We start from the raw sequence: 20,365 nt of genomic DNA, 5'->3' as shown, positions 1-20,365 counted from the left end.
TCTCAGTGTCCATTATTATTTAACAAAGGTAAACTATCGCAACAGCAAAAATGACCGCCACAACAGCAATATTAGCAACCACGACCTCAACAGCCACCATTGCTACATCAGAATGTTTCATAGAAATCTGATAATCAATCACAACAATTGCTAAATGGACTATCTCAGTCTAGTAATGCAGTGGCTGTCCCCTTTTTAGATCCACATATACTTGAGCAGTTTCAACAATTCCTTGCTTTACAGCCCTCTGCTATGTTTAATTCTTCTCATATAGGTTTATCATCCTCTAGAACATCAGGTATATCTTCCTTTTTGTAGATCTAAGATTCTGGAGCCTCTAATCACATGTCACCTAACTTGTCATCTTTGATCTTCTGATTCATCTTTATCAATTATAACGTCTGATGGTACTTCGATGTCATTATTAGGTGTTGGTTCTGATGTTACAACTTACTTATCTTTTCTTGATGTTTATTATATTCCTAGTCTTACAATTAATCTTGTTTCTGTTAATCAATTGTCTGAGTCTGGATTCAATTTCTTTTTCTTCATCCAATTGTTATGTGCAAGACTCGCAATCTCATAAGGTGATTGGGATAGGTTGTAGAAAAGAAGGCCTCTATATCATGGATAAGTTTCAAGTACCAAATATTACAGCTTCTAGTGTCAATTTCTTATCTTTCGATTGAGTCATTCTTCTTCTGATTTTACTAGATCATGTTTTAGCATCTCGGTTACAATTTTAGCTTCGTCTAGAGTATTAGGAACTTTAAAAAGTCATAATATTTCAGATTGTAATGATTGTAAACTAGTAAAATTTTCTACATTACCTTTCAATAAAAGACTATCTTTTTCTCATAATCCTTTTGATCTTGTTTCTTTTGATGTGTAGGGGTCTTCTCTTGTTACTACAAAGGGGGATCAAGATATTATGTTTCTTTTATTAATTATTGTACTTATTGTACTTGGGTTTATCTTATGCAAGTATGGAAACTTGGCACGCGAAGTCAGAGAGGGCTCGGTAGCTCGTTCTCTGGACCGGACGAAGTCGGAGAGGGCTCGGTAGCTCGTTCTCTGGACCGGACGAAGTCGGAGAGGGCTCGGTAGCTCGTTCTCCGGACTAGGTCAGAGAGGGCTCGGTAGCTCGTTCTCTGGACCGGACGAAGTCGGAGAGGGCTCGGTAGCTCGTTCTCCGGACTAGGTCAAAGAGGGCTCGGTAGCTCGTTCTCTGGACCGGACGAAGTTGGAGAGGGCTCGGTAGCTCGTTCTCCGGACTAGGTCAGAGAGGACTCGGTAGCTCGTTCTCTAAACCTACCTTACATAGGCATTGGATCGGTCTGCTGACCGATCCAGTGATACTATGGATATCTGATCGCTCAACAGACCGATCCAGTGATACTGTGGTTATCTGATCGGTCTGGTGATCGATCAGTAACCAAACAGTAGCTTTCTGTGGGTTATCTGATCGGTATGGTGACCGATCAGTAACCAAACAGTAGTTCACTATAAGTTATCTGATCGGTCTGTAGACCGATCAGGAAGCGATGAGATTCAGAGGACAATAAGGGGATCGGTCTGTGGACCGATCCACCTATAGGCTGATCGGTCCACAGACCGATCAGAAGCCTCCCAGACCGATCAAGGTATGTCCTGATCGGTCCAGAGGACTATGGATCGGTCTGCTGACCGATTCACAACACTGTCTATTTGCCTGCAACTTCTGATTCGTCTGATTTAACCATCTGGTGTGAGTTTTTTACGTTGCAGGTTGCAGGTATCATGCCAGTGCTTAAGTTCAAATTAAGGTCTATCAGAGGAATAAGACAAAGTGGTTTTTCTACTGTGTTTGGCTGCAAATGGTGTAATTGGAGCATCAACGGTTACTGGCGATCTGGCTGTGTTCTGGTTGCAATCAGCTTGACTCTTGGCTATTGGTTCGAGCTCAGAGACACCAATGAAGACCATGGATGGTATTGGTGTGAGTTCAGAGAACCAGATGAGGAGGAAAAGTGATTGGCGATGCCTGAGTTGGCAGCAGCGATTCGGTGCAAGTTGCAGTGATTCGATACAGGCAAACGCAATGGAAAAGGCTGAGGCATAAGAAGAAGGAGTATGAGATGTTCGATCGAACAACCAAAAAAAAGAAAAAGAAAAAGAAAAGCTCTCTCGGTCGATCAAGCTAGAGTGCTGTGTGTTTTTGAGCTCTTGGCTAAGGAACTTCTTCTGGTTTTGCGCTCTGCTTTCATCGTGGCTGTAAGCTTATTTTTCATTCCCTTTAGCCACTGATCCCTGTAAGTCTTGTGCTTCATTTAAATATTTTCTGTGACTTTGTGGAGAGGTTACTCCACCAAGAAGGAGAAATTCTTAGCCGGAATCTATCCGGGGTGTGATCTACGGAAAGATCAAGGGATTGTCTACCTTACAGACACGCCGAGGAGTAGGGGCAAGTTATCCCCGAACCTCGTACATACTTGTGTTAGTTGTGGGTTGTTTCTTTTCCTTGTATTAGTTTTTCTTTTGCATATTTCCGCTGTGCTAACAAACTTTTGTGAGAAGATTGTTTAAGTTTTAGAGGAGGTTATTCACACCCCCCCTCTCTAGCCATCCGAAGGTCCTAACAAGTGGTATCAGAGCTTGGTGCTCTTCATCCGGATTAACACCCTAAAGAGCAAGAAGATGGCTATGAAGGAAGGGTTTAGCACCAATCGTCCACCCTACTTTGACGGAGCGGACTTTCAATATTGGAAGAGCCGCATGAAATATTATCTCAAGACCGACATCTCCATGTGGTTCTCTGTCAAGGAAGGGTTTACACCTCCGAAGGACGAAGAAGGTAAGGAACTTGACTCATCAAGGTGGTCCACCGAGCAAACTCGTAAAGGACAAGCCGATGCCAAGGCGGTGGTCACTCTACAATGTGGGATAGCCAAGGATCAACTCGTCAAGGTAGGTCCATTCACGAGTGCAAAAGATTTGTGGAACAAGCTCATCGAGCTCCAAGAAGGAACCCGAGACTCTCGGATCGCCAAGAGAGACTTGTTCCTAAACCAACTACAAAACCTCACCATGAAGGAGAACGAGACGGTAAGTGAACTACACGGAAGGTTCAAAGAAATCATCAATGGTATCCATTCCGTAGATGAACGCGTAGAGAATCGCGATCTTGTAAGGTATGCTCTCAAAGCCTTTCCGAGGAATGCCTTGTGGTCATCGATGGTAGATGCCTACAAGGTCTCCAAGGACCTTTCAATTGTTAAATTAGATGAATTCTTTTGTGAAATGAAACTTCATGAACTTGCTAACAAGGGTCAAAAAGAGAAAGGTATTGCCTTAGTTGCAGAAGAAAAGAGCAAGGATGGAAGAAGGAAGAAGGAAAAAGAGATTCCTTCATCCTCATCCTCCTCCGAGTCCGATGATGAAGGTGGATCATCATCAAGCGAGATTGCCAACTTTGTAAGGAGAATCATGAGAAGAAGCCGGAGATACAAAGGGAAAGGTAAACCTATCGATCAAAATGTTGATAAAACTAATGTTACTTGTTATGAGTGTAGCAAGAAAGGACACTATCGGAGCGAGTGTCCAAAACTCAAGAAGAAGGAGGAAAGGGCCAAGAAGAAGAAAGCTCTCAAGGCTACTTGGGATGAATCCTCCTCAAGCTCATCGGAGGAAGAGAAGAAGGAGAAAAGCACACGTCAATTAGCGTTCATGGCAAGGGAGGAACTGGATTCCGGGAGTGATGGTGACACAAGTGACACCTCAACCGTGGCTTCATCGTCTTCGGATGATGAAGAGGTAACCTCTCCGCATTTAGAGAAATGTTATAAAACTATTACACATTTATCTACTTTGCTTAAGAAATCAAAAACTGAAGTTAAATCATTAAAAGATGAAGTAAAGCACTTGAAGGCTCTTAGGGAAGATGAGGTTGATGACCTACATCAAGAGCTCCTTGAGGATGAAAACAAAGCCTTAAAGGGTGAAGTTGAGAAACTCAAGAAAATTATTGAAAAATTCTCAACTAGCTCTAAGACCTTAGATATGATTTTAAATGCCCAAAGGACGGTCTACAACAAGGCTGGGTTAGGATATCAACCTAAGGAGTCTAGTTTCATTTCACTAGTGTCTAGAACCCAATTTCATATATCACATGCTTCTAGGGTTCATGAGACTAGGAAGGGTGTGACCAAGGCATGGGTTCCTAGGTCTTTCATTGTAGATGCATTAGGTCCCAAGATTTGGGTACCTAAAATGTCTATCTTTCGTGTCTTGTAGGCATTTGTCAAGGGAGCATCTATCAACTTGGTTCATTGTGATTTAAGGGGTGAAGACACTTCCAATAGTTTTTCTTATTTACTTGCATCAGAATGTACTATACATCAAACCTCATGTCCAGAAATACGTGAATAGAATGGGGTTGCAGAGAGAAAGCATAGATATCTTGTTGAGACAACCCGTTTATTCTTATTGTCTGCAGATGTTCCTAGTATTTTTTGGGGAGAAGCAGTTCTTACTGCTACTCATATAATTAATAAGATTCCAACTTCTCACAATTCAGGTTTGTCTCCTTTTTAAAAATTGTATGGTCATGCTCCTGACTATTCCTCTTTACATGTCTTTAGTTGTATATATTTTGTTCTCAGACCACACGTCAAGCATGATAAGTTGTCCTCTAAATCTGCTTTATATGTCTTTCTTGGTTATGGTCTTGGTCAAAAGGGATATTGTTGTTTTGATCCAGTTAGTAAAAAATTGTATGTATCTCATCATGTTATGTTTCTTGAACATATTACTTTCTTCTCCATACATCTTCTACCACATGACATGACTCATGCAGCTCTTATTCGCATTGATCCCTTCAGTACCAACACCGACGAAGCCTCCCCCATGACTACTCTTCCACATGACTGCTTCACTGAATCTGGTATTCTCGAGACATCTCCACCTCCCCCTCCTGCGACTGTTCCATCACCTCTAGAGATTGCGTACAATCCTATTCGTCGGTCGATATATCCTCGTAAGTCTACTAAGCAATCTAATTTTACTTATTCTTATTATTCTACTTCATTTGCTTCTTTTATTGCCTCTGTTTATCCTCTTTCTGAGCTTTTGTCATATAAAGAAGTTGTTGGTAATCCTCTTTGGCAGACTATTATAGACGAGGAATTAATTGCTCTGCATCATACTCATACTTAGGATTTGGTACCTCTGTCACCAGGAAAACACGGCATTGGTTCTCGTTGGATCTCTAAAATTAAAACTAAATCTAATAGTTCTATCGAAAGGTACAAAACTCGTCTTATTTCTAAAGGTTATTCTCAGGAGTATGACATGAATTATGAGGAAACTTTTGCCCCTGTTATTAAAATGACCACTGTTATATGTTAATTGTCATTGCCTTTGTTCATCGATGGAAAATATCTCAGATGGATGTCAAGAATGCTTTCTTAAATGGTGATCTTCAAGAAGAAATGTATATGGTGCCTCCCCCTTGAGTTACTCATCGATTTGGTGAAGTTTGTAGGATTCACAAAGCTTTCTATGGACTCAAACAAGCACCACGTGTTTGGTTTGCAAAGTTCTCCATGGTGATTACCTCGCTTGGCTTTCGTACCAGTAATCATAATTCAGCTTTATTTGTCAAGAGTACGCGTGCAGATCGTATACTTTTATCGTTATATATGAATGACATAATAATTACTGATGATAATTTTGATGGAATTAAGTCTTTGAAGTTTGAATTAGCTCATTGTTTCGCTATGAAAGACTTAGGTTTGCTATACTATTTTCTAGGGATCGAGATTGCCTCTTCACATAAAGGTTATCTTTTATCTCAGTCAAAGTACATAGCTGATCTATTTGAGCATATACGTCTTACTAACAACAGGGTAGTTGATACTCGGATACTCCCCTTGAGACTATTGTTAGGTATTTTCCATCAAATGGTTCTTCTTTGCCAGATCCTAACCTCAATCGTACAGTTATCGGAATCTTGGTTTATCTCACTGTGATTCGTCTTGATATTGTGTATGCTTTACATGTGGTTAGTGTTGTACCCAAAAGAATATCCACATATCTCCACAATGACATGATATTGTCCACTTTGGGCCTAGGCCCTCATGACTTTGTTCTTGGGCTCTCCTCAAAAGACCTCATCCTTTTAAACCTATGCTCTTCACCGAATCTTTCTAATGTGAGATTCTGATTGAACCCCAACAGTTAGTCAGTTTGTCACTGCATCGACCACAGTTCATTGGGCTACTGTTCTTCGCATTCTTCAGTATCTTTAGATAACTCAGTTTCAGAGTCTCTTATTTTCTTCTACTTTCTCGTTAAAGTTTTGTGCATACTATGATATTGATTGGGCGAGTGACCTTACGGATTATAAGTCGACCACCGGCTTTTGTGTTTTTTGTTAGAGATTCTCTTATCCCTTGAAACAATAAGAAGCTGAGTATCATGTCATGACTGTCATCAATTGTGAGATTGTTTAGCTATGTTAGTTACTTGTAGATATGGAATTTTTTTTCAGAAACCTACTATTCTTCATTGTGATAATCATTCAGATTGTACGCAATATAATTTTTCATGAGAGAACGAAGCATATTGAGATAGATTGTCATTCACTCGTCATCATCTATAACTTAACATTATCACACTATCTTTTGTTCCTTCCTCATTATAAATAACAGGTATATTTACCAAGGCTCATTTAGCTTCGCGCTTTCGATTTTTGTCTGATAAACTTTCAATTCTTGTGACTGTAACATCGTAAGTTTGAGGGAATGTTAAATTATATAATTTTAATAGAATTATTATTTATAACCTTTAGTTTAATTTAATCTTTTACCTTTTAAATTTAGAATTTAGATTTTTCTTGTAATTACTTACGTATAGACTTTGTACTCTTTATTTTTAATTATTTGTTGGATTTATCAAATTAAGATGGCGAGTTTTACTTTAGTGTCAATTTCTATATGTTTAATAAAGTAATTAAATTGAATTAAGTTTAAAATTAATCCAGCATGGGAACTGGTTCTTCAAGTTTGAGTTGTTTTTTTACTAACTTAAGATTATTCAATATAGGCCCGTTATATTAATAATTATTTAGTGTTGATCATATGGATATAGAAGAAGATATATATAAGTACATAGACGTCAAGTGCATGATAAAATAAATTTCAAATCATCAATTTCTAAAAATCTATTCTTGATCATTATGTCAAAGATGTCTATCGACTATGTTACAATCCGGGGTAACTTAAAATTATTCAAATATGACTGGATATTGGTTCAAACTCTCATATTAAATTTATTTGTTTGCTGAAAATTTTTATAATTTTAAGCGAGTGACCTTATTTGCTCATTTTATAAAAAATTATTTATTTATGAATATCGTGAATAATATTTGTCAACAAAACTAATGAACGTTATTCACGTGCAAAACTCTTAAACTATATCCATGAATATTATTTATGAACTTTACATGTTTAAATTTATTTATTTATTTATTTAATTATATATAATGGTCTCTTTTCCCACTCCCAGATATCTTCTTTACATAAAGCTGAGAGCATTTCTAATTTTTAGAGCACTAAATGAGATTTTAGAGTATTTCCAATTTTAGAGTTTTAAATGATTTTTCTTTAATAATTTTAATATATCACATCAACGTTATAAAAATTTACTGAAACATCAATAATAATTAAAGCTCTAAAAATTTTTTTTAATCCAATTCATATCATATAGTTGCATGATTTCATACATATTAATTATATTAATTTCAAAATAAAAAAACTTGTTTGAATTTTCACTATTACTTTTAAATAACAAATCTTAAATCTCATCTCTAAAATGGTACAAGTTCTTTTATTCAACTTTTTTGAATTTTATAAACTTTTTACAAACATTATATTGGAGATGCCCTTAGATTCACATTCCAACTCGTGAGATTTAACACCCTGCGATGTAACACATATTAAAGCTTGGACTAGTTTGCTAACACAGTTCCTTCAACGTTCAAATCAGTTACTGACAAAGAAGAAAGAGTTGGGTGGAGAAAAGTCGTCTCCACTTGCGAGAATAAGAAGACCGACATACCTTATACCGTACCTGTGCTTAAATAGACCTCTGAAAGGAATCTACACGTCATCCACCTTTGCGCCCTTTTATCTTTTTCCGCCCAAGTGAGGATGAGGTTTCTAGTAATCCATTATATACCGTTTCTCCATTCACCGATCTCCATGTAAGATGAGGAAGGAATCAATAGAACCGTCTCTAACACTCACTACTTGTTTCTCAATTGATCGATCGTCACGTAAGATAAGAAAGGAACGTAAGATAAGAAAGGAATCAGAGGATCCATCTTTGACACCTACTACTTGCTTCCTCATTGATTGCTCGCCACATAAGATAAGAAAGGAATCAAATGAGTTACTTTTGACACCTCTCCATTCAATCATCACCACGTATTGATAATAAGAAGCTTCGTAACACTTGGTACATGATGAAAGAGTCGCTTTAACAAAGGAAGATATCATCCTTGCCAAGTGGAAGATTCCCTCAAGTACCAATATGCAATACTATATTGCTAAGGGGAGCTTAACGATATTGCTTGATAGACTTTCAGGATTATTGTTATGTGAAAACCTCCATAACATTATTCTACGAGACTTAGCGTTATTGTTCGACTGACTTTTAGTAATATTGTCATGCGAAACTCTATCATTATTGCTATGTAGAAAACTCCATATGTTATTCTGCAATGAACCTAGTTATATTGCTCGGGAGAATTTCATCATATTACTTAGGAGCAAATTGTATTGTTCTGCAAAACTTCGACGCTATTGTTCTGCAAATTGTATTGTTCTGCAAAACTTTGACGCTATTGTCCCAATGAATGCATTTCCCAAATTTATTCGTAACAAAAAATCACCGTCCAAAATTATATCGCTTACGTATTACGCGTGGCATAAAGCCGACACGAATCATTGATTATTCCGCTCAGAAGAAACGGGCGGCCTTGTTTGACCGACTACAGTTAGATCCTCACACAATTGAAAACGTCGTCATTTTCGCGCTCTCAGATTATTTATTACACATGTTTTTTTGTTTTTGTTTTTGTTTTTTGGCGCGTGGGTAGTAGAATACAGAGTTTTGTTGACGGGGCAGCGACTTTGTTTTATTAATTCTTCGAATTTATTTGATATATATATATAAAGAAAAAAAAAAGAAAAATAGTGACAGGACAAACACGGTGGGAAACGGGGAAGAAGGAACCGTGAGAAAGCGACAGACTGCCGTCGCGACGCCCGCAGACGCGCAAATCTTTCCAATTGAGCGATCACCAAATTTAATGCTTCGGGGCGAAGGATTGGAAAGAAATGTGATTGGAATCTCTCCCGTCCCCGATGGCGGAGCCGGCCGCAACGAAGGCGGCGAACGAGCGGGAGGCGTTGGGCGAGAAAGGTGGCGGCGGAAGAGGCAAACGGCTCCTCCTTGGGCGGTTCGAAGTCGGGAAGCTCCTAGGTTCTGGAACCTTCGCCAAGGTCTATGTCGGCCGCAACGTGCGCACCGACGAGCTCGTCGCCATCAAGGCCCTGGACAAGGAGTCGATCCTCAAGGGAGGACTCGTGGCGCACATCAAGCGCGAGATCTCCATCCTCCGCCGCGTGCGCCACCCCTACATCGTCGAGCTCTTCGAGGTCATGGCTACTAAGACCAAGATTTACTTCATCATGGAGTTCGTCGGCGGCGGCGAGCTCTTCTCCGTGGTCTCCAAGGGCCGCCTTTGCGAGGACACCGGCCGCCGCTACTTCCAGCAGCTCATCTCCGCCGTGGCCTTTTGCCACGCTCGCGGTGTCTACCACCGCGACCTCAAGCCGGAAAACCTCCTCCTGGACGAGAAAGGTGACCTAAAAGTCTCCGACTTCGGGCTCTCCGCCGTCGCCAACCAGATTCGGAGCGACGGCCTTTTCCACACCTTCTGCGGAACCCCGGCATACGTCGCGCCCGAGGTCCTCTCCCAGCGAGGCTACGACGGTGCCAGAGTTGACATTTGGTCGTGCGGCGTCATTCTCTTCCTGCTAATGGCCGGCCACCTACCCTTCTACGACCGAAGCGTCGTGGCCATGTACCGCAAGATCTACAGGGGCGTCTTCAGGTGCCCCCGATGGTTCTCGCAGGAACTCACCGATCTCTTACACCGCCTTCTCGATGTTAATCCCCAAACCCGGATCACCATCCCCGAGATAATGGAGAATTCCTGGTTCAAGAAAGGGTTCCGCCACATCCGATTCTATATCGAAGACAACGAACTGCACAGCATAGCCGAACCGGAAGAAGACGGCCGATCGCAAAATGACCACGAATCAGGGTCCGAGTCCGACTGCTCAGTCGCTTCCTGTCCGGCTTCCTTTTCAGACGATCATCGAGAGCCGCTAGGTCTGCCGAGGCCGCCGAGCCTTACGGCATTCGATATCATTTCTTTCTCCGAGGGATTCGACCTCTCTGGATTGTTTGAAGAAACCGGGGAGATGACCAGGTTTTTGTCCAAGGAGCCTGCGCCGAAGATCGTAGCGAAACTAGAGGAGATTGCGAATGTCGCAGGCTTCAAGGTTAGAGGGAAGGATTGCAGGGTCTTCTTGGAAGGGACGAGGGAGGGGGAGAAGGGCCCCTTGACGATTTGCGTGGAGATATATGAGTTAACCCCTTCAATGGTGGTGGTTGAGGTGAAAAAGAAGGCTGGGGATGAAAAGGAGTACGAAGAATTCTGCATCAACGAGCTGAAGCCTGGATTAAAACATCTCATGTGCGAGTCGCCTCCTATATCGAAAACCACGGCCAGCATCGGATAGGGATACTTTGTGTTATTTTCCAGATTCGATACCATTAAAAAACTTTTACATAAAACAATAGTTTTGACTTGGATAGAGAAATTCTGCAATTCCATTTGAAATCAAAGCTTCAAGAACAAAATCAGCATTCATGTCAAAAGAATACCCTACTCAAGCAAACGGGTGGGCTTTAGTAGCCTTCAACAAGAATTCAGTTTGCCACAAGCACAACACTCTAATAGTCTTTACAAATTAAAGATCGAGTTCATAAGGGAATTTAAGAATATACACTCCGGCCATAAAATCTTGGTCCTGAATGCGCCATACTGCAGTAATTGAACACGAAGATTATACATATTTTAGTTCTTATGAGATCTACTTGGACACACCTTAGTTTCTCACAAAACTCGCAGATTGCAGCAGAACTTCCCTTGTTCATAACCATAAGTAATGGCTAAAAAGAAGTAGGACGATGCATCTCCTTAAGAATATGCACATTCAACCACCTACTACAAAGGGCTATGAATGTATCATAAGGCTGGTGAATAAGTGGACAAAAGGATTCGTGTTTGGAGCATGTCACGGATTTCAGATCAACTCGCTTCAACTGACAGGATCTCAAGTTCAGCCCACCAAAGGGGAGAAAGTCTTGGAGTAGCTGCTTCAGGTGAAATTGTAATCACCTCCCGTAATATGTTAGTGACTTCCTTCATACTTGGCCTCTTGCTTGGATCAGGATTGATGCAATGTTGGATTACCTTACAAAGGATATCTAGGTCCTTGTCTTTGTGCAATTTTAAAGTGGATTGAATCAAAGAGTTAGCAGTGTCATTGCCACTAAGGTACTCTGCAACCTGTTATTACAAAAATGTTGACACCTTAGACAACAGTGCATATCTAACCATCCAAAATGATGATATTTCCACTAAAACTTCTCAAAAGGCTAAAGAAATGATGAGAAAAAAAATATCAAAAAGAAGAACAAAGATACAAGATACAGTTAGTGCTGTCTCAACTCACCGCATTAAGAAGTTGCGTATGTTCTTCAGAATATGGAACCTTTCCAGAAATTACTTCCAATACCAGTAGTCCAAAATTATAAACATTACTTGCAGGATCAGCAGAATGGTTTCCAGACTGATCAAAGTCCTTGTCACCGTTTGTCTTTCCCTTGGCAAAAATTTCATTCCAAACATTAACATCCACTACCTGCATTTAATGTATATCAGCATCTATTCATCCATGTATTTTTAGATAACATAATCAGCCATGTTATAATCTAACAAAGAATCATTACCTTAGCAGCAGAATCCTCTGATACAAGGATAGAGCTTGATGAGAGATTTGGATGAGATATGGGTGGGTTCAACTCATGCATGTACTGCAGACAGTAGGCTGTTCCCATGATTATCCTCATTCTAGCATTCCAGTCCAAATGCTCAAATTCTTCCACTGCAGAAAGTTCAACATCATTATTATGGATGGTCATTAACTTATAAATCATCAACTAATATCCAATCAAATTAATGGTTTTCTACTTACAGTGAAGATGCTCAAAAAGTGTACCATTGGGTGCATATTCAAGGACCATCATTCTCATAAATGGTTCATTTTCCTCACAATAACCAAGGAGATTAACAAAATTCTTGTGGTTTATACGAGACAGAGTATCTATCTGAATGCCCAAGATAACAAAAGGTGTCAATACACCGACAATCAACATGACAGTGTAGAGAGAAGGCAATGATAATAAAGATAGCAAGAATTAAAACCTTTTTCCTGAAACATATTTCTGCATGCTGCGACCAATCATTTGCAGATGTGATTGTCGTTGAGGCGACTGCTATCTCAACCCCACTTGATAATGTTCCCTTAAAGATAGTAACCTCTGGAAAGCTGACAACAATATTACTAAAATCCTCGCAAGCAGCTAGCAGTTCTGGGCGATTCAATTTTGGTACCCCTGTTTACGTTAACAAGAAGAAATAGGTCATGCATTAATTTACATGACAACAAGCACCTATGCCTAGTTCAAAACTGCTTAGTCAGAGAGCCATTTTGAATGTAATTCCAATCTAAAATTTTAATTCGAAGGTTAATATGCTTCAAAGCTTCCCTTCATTCATGGCTAAGATCACTAATAGGCTTCACAAAACAATATCAACTTGAGAAAGGCTTATTGAGGTAAAATGGTGAAACTAATTATTTATTCTATTATCGGATATAGTAGCACACTAGTACTTATCATGTCCATCAAATATTGAAATAACAATCAAGCATAGAATACAAAGGATTTACCTGTCACAAAAGCCTTCTGCAACTGACCACTTAAACCAGTTTTCCAAGGACCTATTGTGGTTGGCCCATTGTTGCGATACACTATAAACATGCATATTCCTATGGCAAGAAGTAAAGCAGCAACTGAAGTAATAAGTATGTACACCCATCCTGATGAATTTTTATATGATAGAAGAGAATTAGAAGGAATTGGTGTTGGCTGAGGATGAGGTATTAATGGAGATGCGGATGGGCTCGGAGGTATTGAGGATGAAGATGGCATTGGTTTAGGTTTAAGGGGTACTGCTGGAAATGAACCACTTGGAATAGGTGGGACACTGACAACTTGTGCTTCAGGACCACTGGCTCCAGGAGCTGCAGGAAGGTTCCTGGTTTCTCCAGCCAACCTACGGCGAACAACTTTTACACCTTCACTCGTCAAAATGTATTGCTCACCAAATCCAGCTACATAAAGTAAAGACAGTGGTTACTATATTATACATCTTGCACTGGTCAAAGTACAGTGCGTTTGCATTTTCACTTACAAGCTACATCACTTGTTCTATCCATTTGATCATCAGAAGCACCCCCTTCCTGTCTCAAGCTTGAAAAAATACCTCTTCTGTAGTTGAGATATTTTTAAGAATACATCATCAGCCAAATACCTATTTCTCACAAGATGATATAATAAAAGATGGAAAAAAGAATAATTACTTTGGCAATAAGTCAAAGATTTGCAAGATCTTCTCTTTGATAGGGATCCAAAGGGAATTAGAGCTTTTCAGTTTTTGCCAACTTGTCCCCCACAAGCTGTTACATTAATCACAGTAAGTCCTTGCACGTAAAGTCCACAATCCACCCATTTAACTTATACATAAAAACACTTGCACAACATATAAAAAGAATCAATGTAACGATATAAAAGCAAGTAAAATGATTGATCTTAGTAAGGAAAATAGTCCTGTTCCTTTTGATTTCCCATTTTCCGTTGAGAAATTATCACTTGCAAAAGATTGAATAATTGGTTTTTTTTTTTTCTTATTTTTCCACAAAGCTTTTACCAATAATAGGCACACTAAATTTCAATATAAATTATTGATCTTGATTCCAGTGGATTGTGTTATCTATCAATGATCAGAAGTCCCTAACATTAGATAGAATTTTATCAGTAGTGTAGAGGTTGTTCCTTTGGGAAAATAGTATAAACATATATATAACAGAAAATGACAATTGCAAAAAGATGGTTAGCCTTTTCAGCTCAAAGCAAATTTGGTGAGAATAGTGATAGAACATTGAATCATAAAATTCAAGGAATATTCATCATTGGTTCTTTATTTACAAAATAAATAAATAAATAAATAATTCATGCTTTTGCGACAGTTGACAAACTAGTCAAATTTCTTGCCATTTAAGTACATAAGGCCACCCTTGATTCTTCAATTCAAAATCATGGCTGATATGAGCAGTATATTATAACTTTGTGATAAAAAACAGCAGTGATGCTATTAGATTTTTTTTTTGAAGGAAAAAGGCATCTAGTAGATTTATCTTAAATCATATAAAATTTGTATACCAATTGAGAGAGTTCATCAGTTTCACTTCAGCATTTTATCCATGTGGTTCGAGCTATCAAGTTAGCAGGACAATTTGGAGCTGAGTCATGGATAGATTAGAATGCAATTATAGCTTAATTAGAGGATTTGACTGAAATTTGAGCTACCTGAAATGTGATAGTGAATTTTTTATACATTAGAATGCAATTATAGCTTAATTAGAGGATTTGACTGAAATTTGAGCTACCTGAAATGTGATAGTGAATTTTTTATTGCCAACTACGAAATATGCTATGATTCAAATAATGCACTAGGCAGGGATTTCATAATCGGAGGATATTGTGGTATCTCAATTCAATCTGACCTTATGAAATATGGGCTAAAAAAAAGTTTGTATGACCTAAATGAATCAATTAATACAACCTAGTTTGGTAACTTAACGAGGTATTCAATTTAATAAGTATCTCATTAGGGTGAATGATGATAAATCATGAGACCATAACTTAGTCATATATTAAAACCATAGCTAATCAAGGGGGTTCTTAAAATCAAATGAATCTACTATGAACTTTTACTTGAGCAAGCAACAGTGATCAATAACAAAAAAGATAGTGGGTCAATCTTTGCTCAGACAATTGGGTTGTCATTAGGGTTTGAGATCTCGTGCCAAGCCGGTCGAAACGGGCAAAACATTTCATTCCGCCCGCCGACCGGCACGAACCCGACACCAGTCCTGCAGTGCGGAGGAGTCGCAACGCTCGCAACCTTGCAGAAAGGGTGTCACGATGGCCGTGAAGAGGAAGGGCATTGTGACACCAGCAGCTGCGCAGGAAGGGCATCGCGACCCTCGCAGCCGTGTTGTGCGACCCCTCCGACCGGGTCGGAGGGGTCACGCGATCCTCGCGACCGAGCCGGAGGGGTCGCGACTGCGCCTGGGCTCGCCATGGTTAATTTTTTTAATTAAATATTTTTTAAAATTAATACAATTCCCATGGTAGAGGGGGATAATTCAAAGAGGCTTTATTAAATTATCTAATTAATTAAATATTATATTTATTTTAATTTTAAAAATATATAATAAATATTTTTTTTATTTATTTAGTTAGTTATGTTATTATTTTTTTAATGATCAAATTATCTCTAATTTAAATAAATAATAATTTTTTAAAAAAATCCTAATTAAATTATTCCATTAAATATATAAAAATTAATTTAAAACTCTAAAAAATTCTATTAAAATATTATATATTCCTAAACCCTCCATAGTAATCGCAATATAGCGATGGTTTCTACGGGTCACCGAAAACGCGATTTTTTGGTTTTTTTTTATTTAGTTAATTTTTTATTTTTTAAATATATATTTTTTATAAATAAACTATGATTATTAATAATTATAAACTATTAAAAATAATTTCAAAATTTTTAATTTTAATAAATATTTTATAAAATAATTTTAAAATTAAACATAAATTTAAATTAATCTAAAAAATTAAACAAATATATAATTCTTAAACATTTCAAATAAAATTTTAAAATTAAAAATTTACAAATACATTAAAAAATAATTTAAAATTTTCAAATAATTTTATAATTATTTTTATAATTTCAAACTTAGTTTTGAATTTTAAGAATTACTTATTTTTTAAACTTTTTTTTTATAAAAATTTAATTGTATTATCTTATGAGAAAATATTAAAATATAAATTCAACATCTCAAAATATAAACATCTTTAATAATCAAATATTAATATATATATATTTATATTTATATTTAAAAATACTGAAATTATATCGACACAACACGATATGATACCGAAACCGTATCGTTCCGGTCCGGGACCGAAACCTCGGCACGGTCGATATTTTAAACCTTGGTTGTCATAACATGGAGGTTCTTTCTAAGAAGTACATGAAAGGAAAGGTCAAAGCAAATTCCACAAAAAAAAAGAACAAAGAAATTTGGAACAGGTTACGCAATTTTCTTTTTTTCCTCACTGCAGCAGGAAATATATTCGTCACAAAAAGGCAGCTGAAGCTAATTGTAGGATCAAGTAATTCTAGCTAATTCCAGCTAATTCCAGCTACCTTCTTTATTGTCATTTAAAAATTATCCAACCACCATTCTTGTGGCTTTGTCTTTTTTTGTTATTTCTATAATATTACTAAGGACACATACTAGTTTAATTTAAAAGGCTTGAACACATTTTAGAAGGCACAAATCTTTCAAAGAGTATTTAAAACTCATATGAACCAGATACTTGGAACTATACTAGTACAGATATAATAGAACGATGAAAACATATTCAATAAATTGAGCCCTTAACTAGAAACTTGAGTTTTTCCTCCCCGCAACTGGATAATCAAATCCTTAACATGGTATCAATGTGCAGGACATGAGTTCATAGTGACTTCGACTCCTTTTGGCACATAATGTAGATCATGAACTTTAATCCTGCCTCATTCCCCGTGTTATCTATTTCAGTGTGTACTTTTTGATTTTGCATGATGATCCTATCTGTAGGACATGCAATGTGTCTGACAAATAAGTCTATATACCATAACAGATCTATATGCTGTAAGGTGTATGTTAAATTGTAAATTTATATGCTATAACAAACACAACAATGAAAACAAAATCTAACCAGCAACTTATGTTAGCTAGGTTACAGGGACATTTAAAGAAACAAATATTTACTTACCAATGTTTGACCTTCCTGTTTATATGATTCAGATTATTAGCCATATTGCAAGAAAGGTTTGGATCCTTCATCAGATCAAAGTATGTGTTACGATTTACAATCAACAGCCTGTTTCCTTGGAACCTGTTACCACAGAGAAAGCTGCAGAAAGAAATATAAAATGATATTTTTCCCAATAAGCATTTTTCTTAGCTGATGCACAACATAGTAAATATGTAACAGGAGGCTCACAGATGTTTGAGGGATAACATTCCTCCAATCTCCCTTGGAATTGTACCATTTAGCATATTATTACTCAAATCCAACACCTCTAACATGCTCAATCTTCCAATCTCCTTAGGGATGACTCCAGAAAATTTGTTCTGATAAAGCACACTGTTGATAGAAAATCAGTTAAAGTAACAATAGAAGCCCGAAAGTAGTAAAACAAATAATCATAGCAGGAAAGTCCAAAGATGATAACTGCTTAGGAGCATGTAATGAAATTTATGGAAAAAGAAAAAACAAAAATTGTCACTCAGTCTTCAGAATTCTGCCCAATGTGCAAGCACACAAAAAAAGACCTTTGAGCTTGCAAAATAAGTCCCAAGAAAATCTATTATACATCTAACGATCACAAACAAAAAATCACAAAAAAGTGTCAGTAACCTAGCTTGGTGATACAACTCTTCTTTTATCTTTCCTCCCACTAACACTTGCTGATATATTTCATGTTCAAAAAGAAACTGTCTTTCATGTGAATATAATTATTAAGACGGCATTAATAAAATAATACAAATTTGAGAATGTGTTAGCCTCAAATAGAGATAAAGAAAAAAAAAACATGATAGAAGCATGGAGTTATTATAAATTTCTTTGATGGCACCCAATGCGGGCACTGCATATTAAGGAAGATGAACAGATGGGGGTAAATAACTCATGCAAATAAACGACATGAAATTTTTAGGGAAAATCATAGGATCTATTAACCAAATCATAACAATTGAATTAGCTGATTTAAGTGTGATCTTGAGTTGAATATGGAAAAAAGGTGCAACTTACAGAGCTTTCAAGTGTCTGAGCTTCCCAATCTCAGGCGCCAAAGTTCCTTGCAGAGAGAATCCTTTTAGATCCCTGTGAACATGCAGAGCTTGTTTTCATTCTTGAAGAAGGAAAGTGTACAAAAGATTTAGAAACAGCAAGGTGAACTCAGGATTATGAATTTGGAGCAAACTAACACTAGCCCCCCTCCCAAAAAAAGATGGAAAATTTAGAGATCATAAATTTAGAAATCTCCATTAATAGAAGCATTAACGTCATAATTTATTTTTTTTGCATGTAAACTTTGCATCTAAATAGAATCATACTGACAACTAAATTTTCTAGAATGAAGCCATGAAACGATGGCTGTAGCTCCTTTTCGAGTAATCTTTTAGTCTTATAGTGATTTGCTACTGATCCCAGCATCATTGCTTGAGCTACTAAAAGACCGAGACTGAGACAGATCTTGTGCCTCCCTAACAAAGATAAAACTTATGCGAGATCAGCAGTTCCATGTCAATATGCATACACGACTTTTACTATCAGATCAAATTTGAGGAGCACATCTTTAAGTCAAATAATTGCTCTTATACGCTAAAAAAAACATGCACGATGCCAAGATAACAACTAACACGAGAAACCGAATAAGAGGGTGAGATGATCTTACAGTGCAACGACTTTATCGTCAACACAACCAACACCGGTCCATTTGCAAGGGATGCTATCACTGGGCCTCCAATTCTCTAATGCCCCGAAAGGATCAGACTCCACTCTCGAACGAAACTCCAATAGAGCCAACCCTTTACCGAAAACCAAATTCAAGACCCCACAACCAAAACACAAAAATCCACAGAACTAAGATGTGCAATTACCTTCGAGGTTAATCGACGCGCAATCCTTGCCGAGGAGACAGATCATCAGCGCCGCGCATAATACCTTGTGCAGTTGGAACTCGCATCGTCCCCCCATTCCTTTGAATGCTCGTTAACCTATCCACAAGGGTTCCCCTCTTCGACTTCCTGAGGTCGAAATCGACGAGGGAATCGTTTCATAAATCGGCAAACAACTACTACTCCAGAGTCACGCCATGTAACCAGAGCACCAGGAACAAGCTGAGGCCCGGCTCCCTCAACCGAACGCCCTCATCTGTCGGCACCTGGATTATCGATCCGAATAACCCACTAAGAAAAAAGGGAAGGAAAACAAAAAAGAATAATAAAGCCCCCACTTTCCTGACGAATCCGATGATGCTTCGATCTCACGGAATCCGATTGCAAAAGGAGATGGAAAATTGCAAAACAAAAAAGATCAGAAAAGAAGGAACATGCTCACATGGTGACCGGACGATCAAAAAGTGCGGAAGAGAACGGAGACGTTGCGTTGTAGTTGGGGAAGGTAGGAGCGAGACGCAGGGTTGAGTTCCGAAGCCGATGGGAGTGGAATTGTGGAGTTGTTTATTATTGTTATTTAATTTCATAAAAATGGAAATGCGAGGAGTAATTATCTTGGCGTGGGGGTGGAGGTGGGACCGGGGGCACGGCCGCATGGGGCGGACGCGCAAAGTGTAGTCACGCTCACCCATCGTTCTCAGGCCTTGTCGTGCCTCCGCCTCACGGTGTTCGAAGTTGGGTCCACCTGTACCAATTAATTAGCTGCTGGATACTTTAGAAAAATTAATTATTTTTTAAAAAAATTATTTTTATTGGATTTCTATTGCTGTGTCATCCAAATCTATTATTATTATAATAATAATAATAATAATAAATTTGAATCACCTCTGGACGAATAATAATATTGTTATCATGACGTATAAGAGTTAGTGTCTGTTTTCTCCATAAGTTATGTTCAATGTTAATAGTCATTCGTATTAATCAATGTTAATAGTCATTCGTGATTTATTTTTTTCATAAGTTATTTTCTTCATAATTATTTTTTTATCCCCTCAGATGGATCTGATGACTAGCACATGAGGTATTGTCACAAT

The 20,365-nt window shown here is 37.9% G+C and overlaps 2 protein-coding genes across 3 annotated transcripts; one reads left to right on the top strand and one right to left on the bottom strand.

Annotated features, from left to right (window-relative positions):
• The first annotated feature begins 9,364 nt into the window (after positions 1 to 9,364).
• Positions 9,365 to 10,922, top strand: LOC122034766 (CBL-interacting serine/threonine-protein kinase 12-like). Its single transcript, XM_042594109.1, has one exon. The coding sequence runs from the start codon at positions 9,408 to 9,410 to the stop codon at positions 10,851 to 10,853; it is 1,446 nt and encodes a 481-aa protein (XP_042450043.1). The 5' UTR covers positions 9,365 to 9,407; the 3' UTR covers positions 10,854 to 10,922.
• Positions 10,923 to 11,003: 81 nt separating this feature from the next.
• LOC122034765 (protein MALE DISCOVERER 2-like) lies at positions 11,004 to 19,850 on the bottom strand. Of its 2 annotated transcripts, none has more exons than XM_042594107.1 (14): positions 19,714 to 19,850; positions 19,254 to 19,537; positions 19,049 to 19,181; positions 18,403 to 18,474; positions 17,593 to 17,736; positions 17,362 to 17,502; positions 13,824 to 13,919; positions 13,655 to 13,731; positions 13,131 to 13,574; positions 12,605 to 12,795; positions 12,375 to 12,507; positions 12,130 to 12,284; positions 11,853 to 12,041; positions 11,004 to 11,686 (listed from the first exon to the last, which is right to left on the bottom strand). In XM_042594107.1, the coding sequence occupies exons 2-14, from the start codon at positions 19,348 to 19,350 to the stop codon at positions 11,426 to 11,428; spliced, it is 2,133 nt and encodes a 710-aa protein (XP_042450041.1). In that variant the 5' UTR covers positions 19,351 to 19,537; positions 19,714 to 19,850; the 3' UTR covers positions 11,004 to 11,425. The 2 variants fall into 2 exon arrangements, with proteins under 2 accessions (XP_042450041.1, XP_042450042.1); XM_042594108.1 differs by having other exon boundaries at positions 19,254 to 19,562; positions 19,714 to 19,833.
• Between the last annotated feature and the right edge of the window lie 515 nt (positions 19,851 to 20,365).

Source organism: Zingiber officinale, chromosome 11B (genome assembly GCF_018446385.1).
Source record: "Zingiber officinale cultivar Zhangliang chromosome 11B, Zo_v1.1, whole genome shotgun sequence".
NCBI lineage: Eukaryota > Viridiplantae > Streptophyta > Magnoliopsida > Zingiberales > Zingiberaceae > Zingiber > Zingiber officinale.
This window is presented reverse-complemented; position numbering and strand designations above follow the sequence as displayed.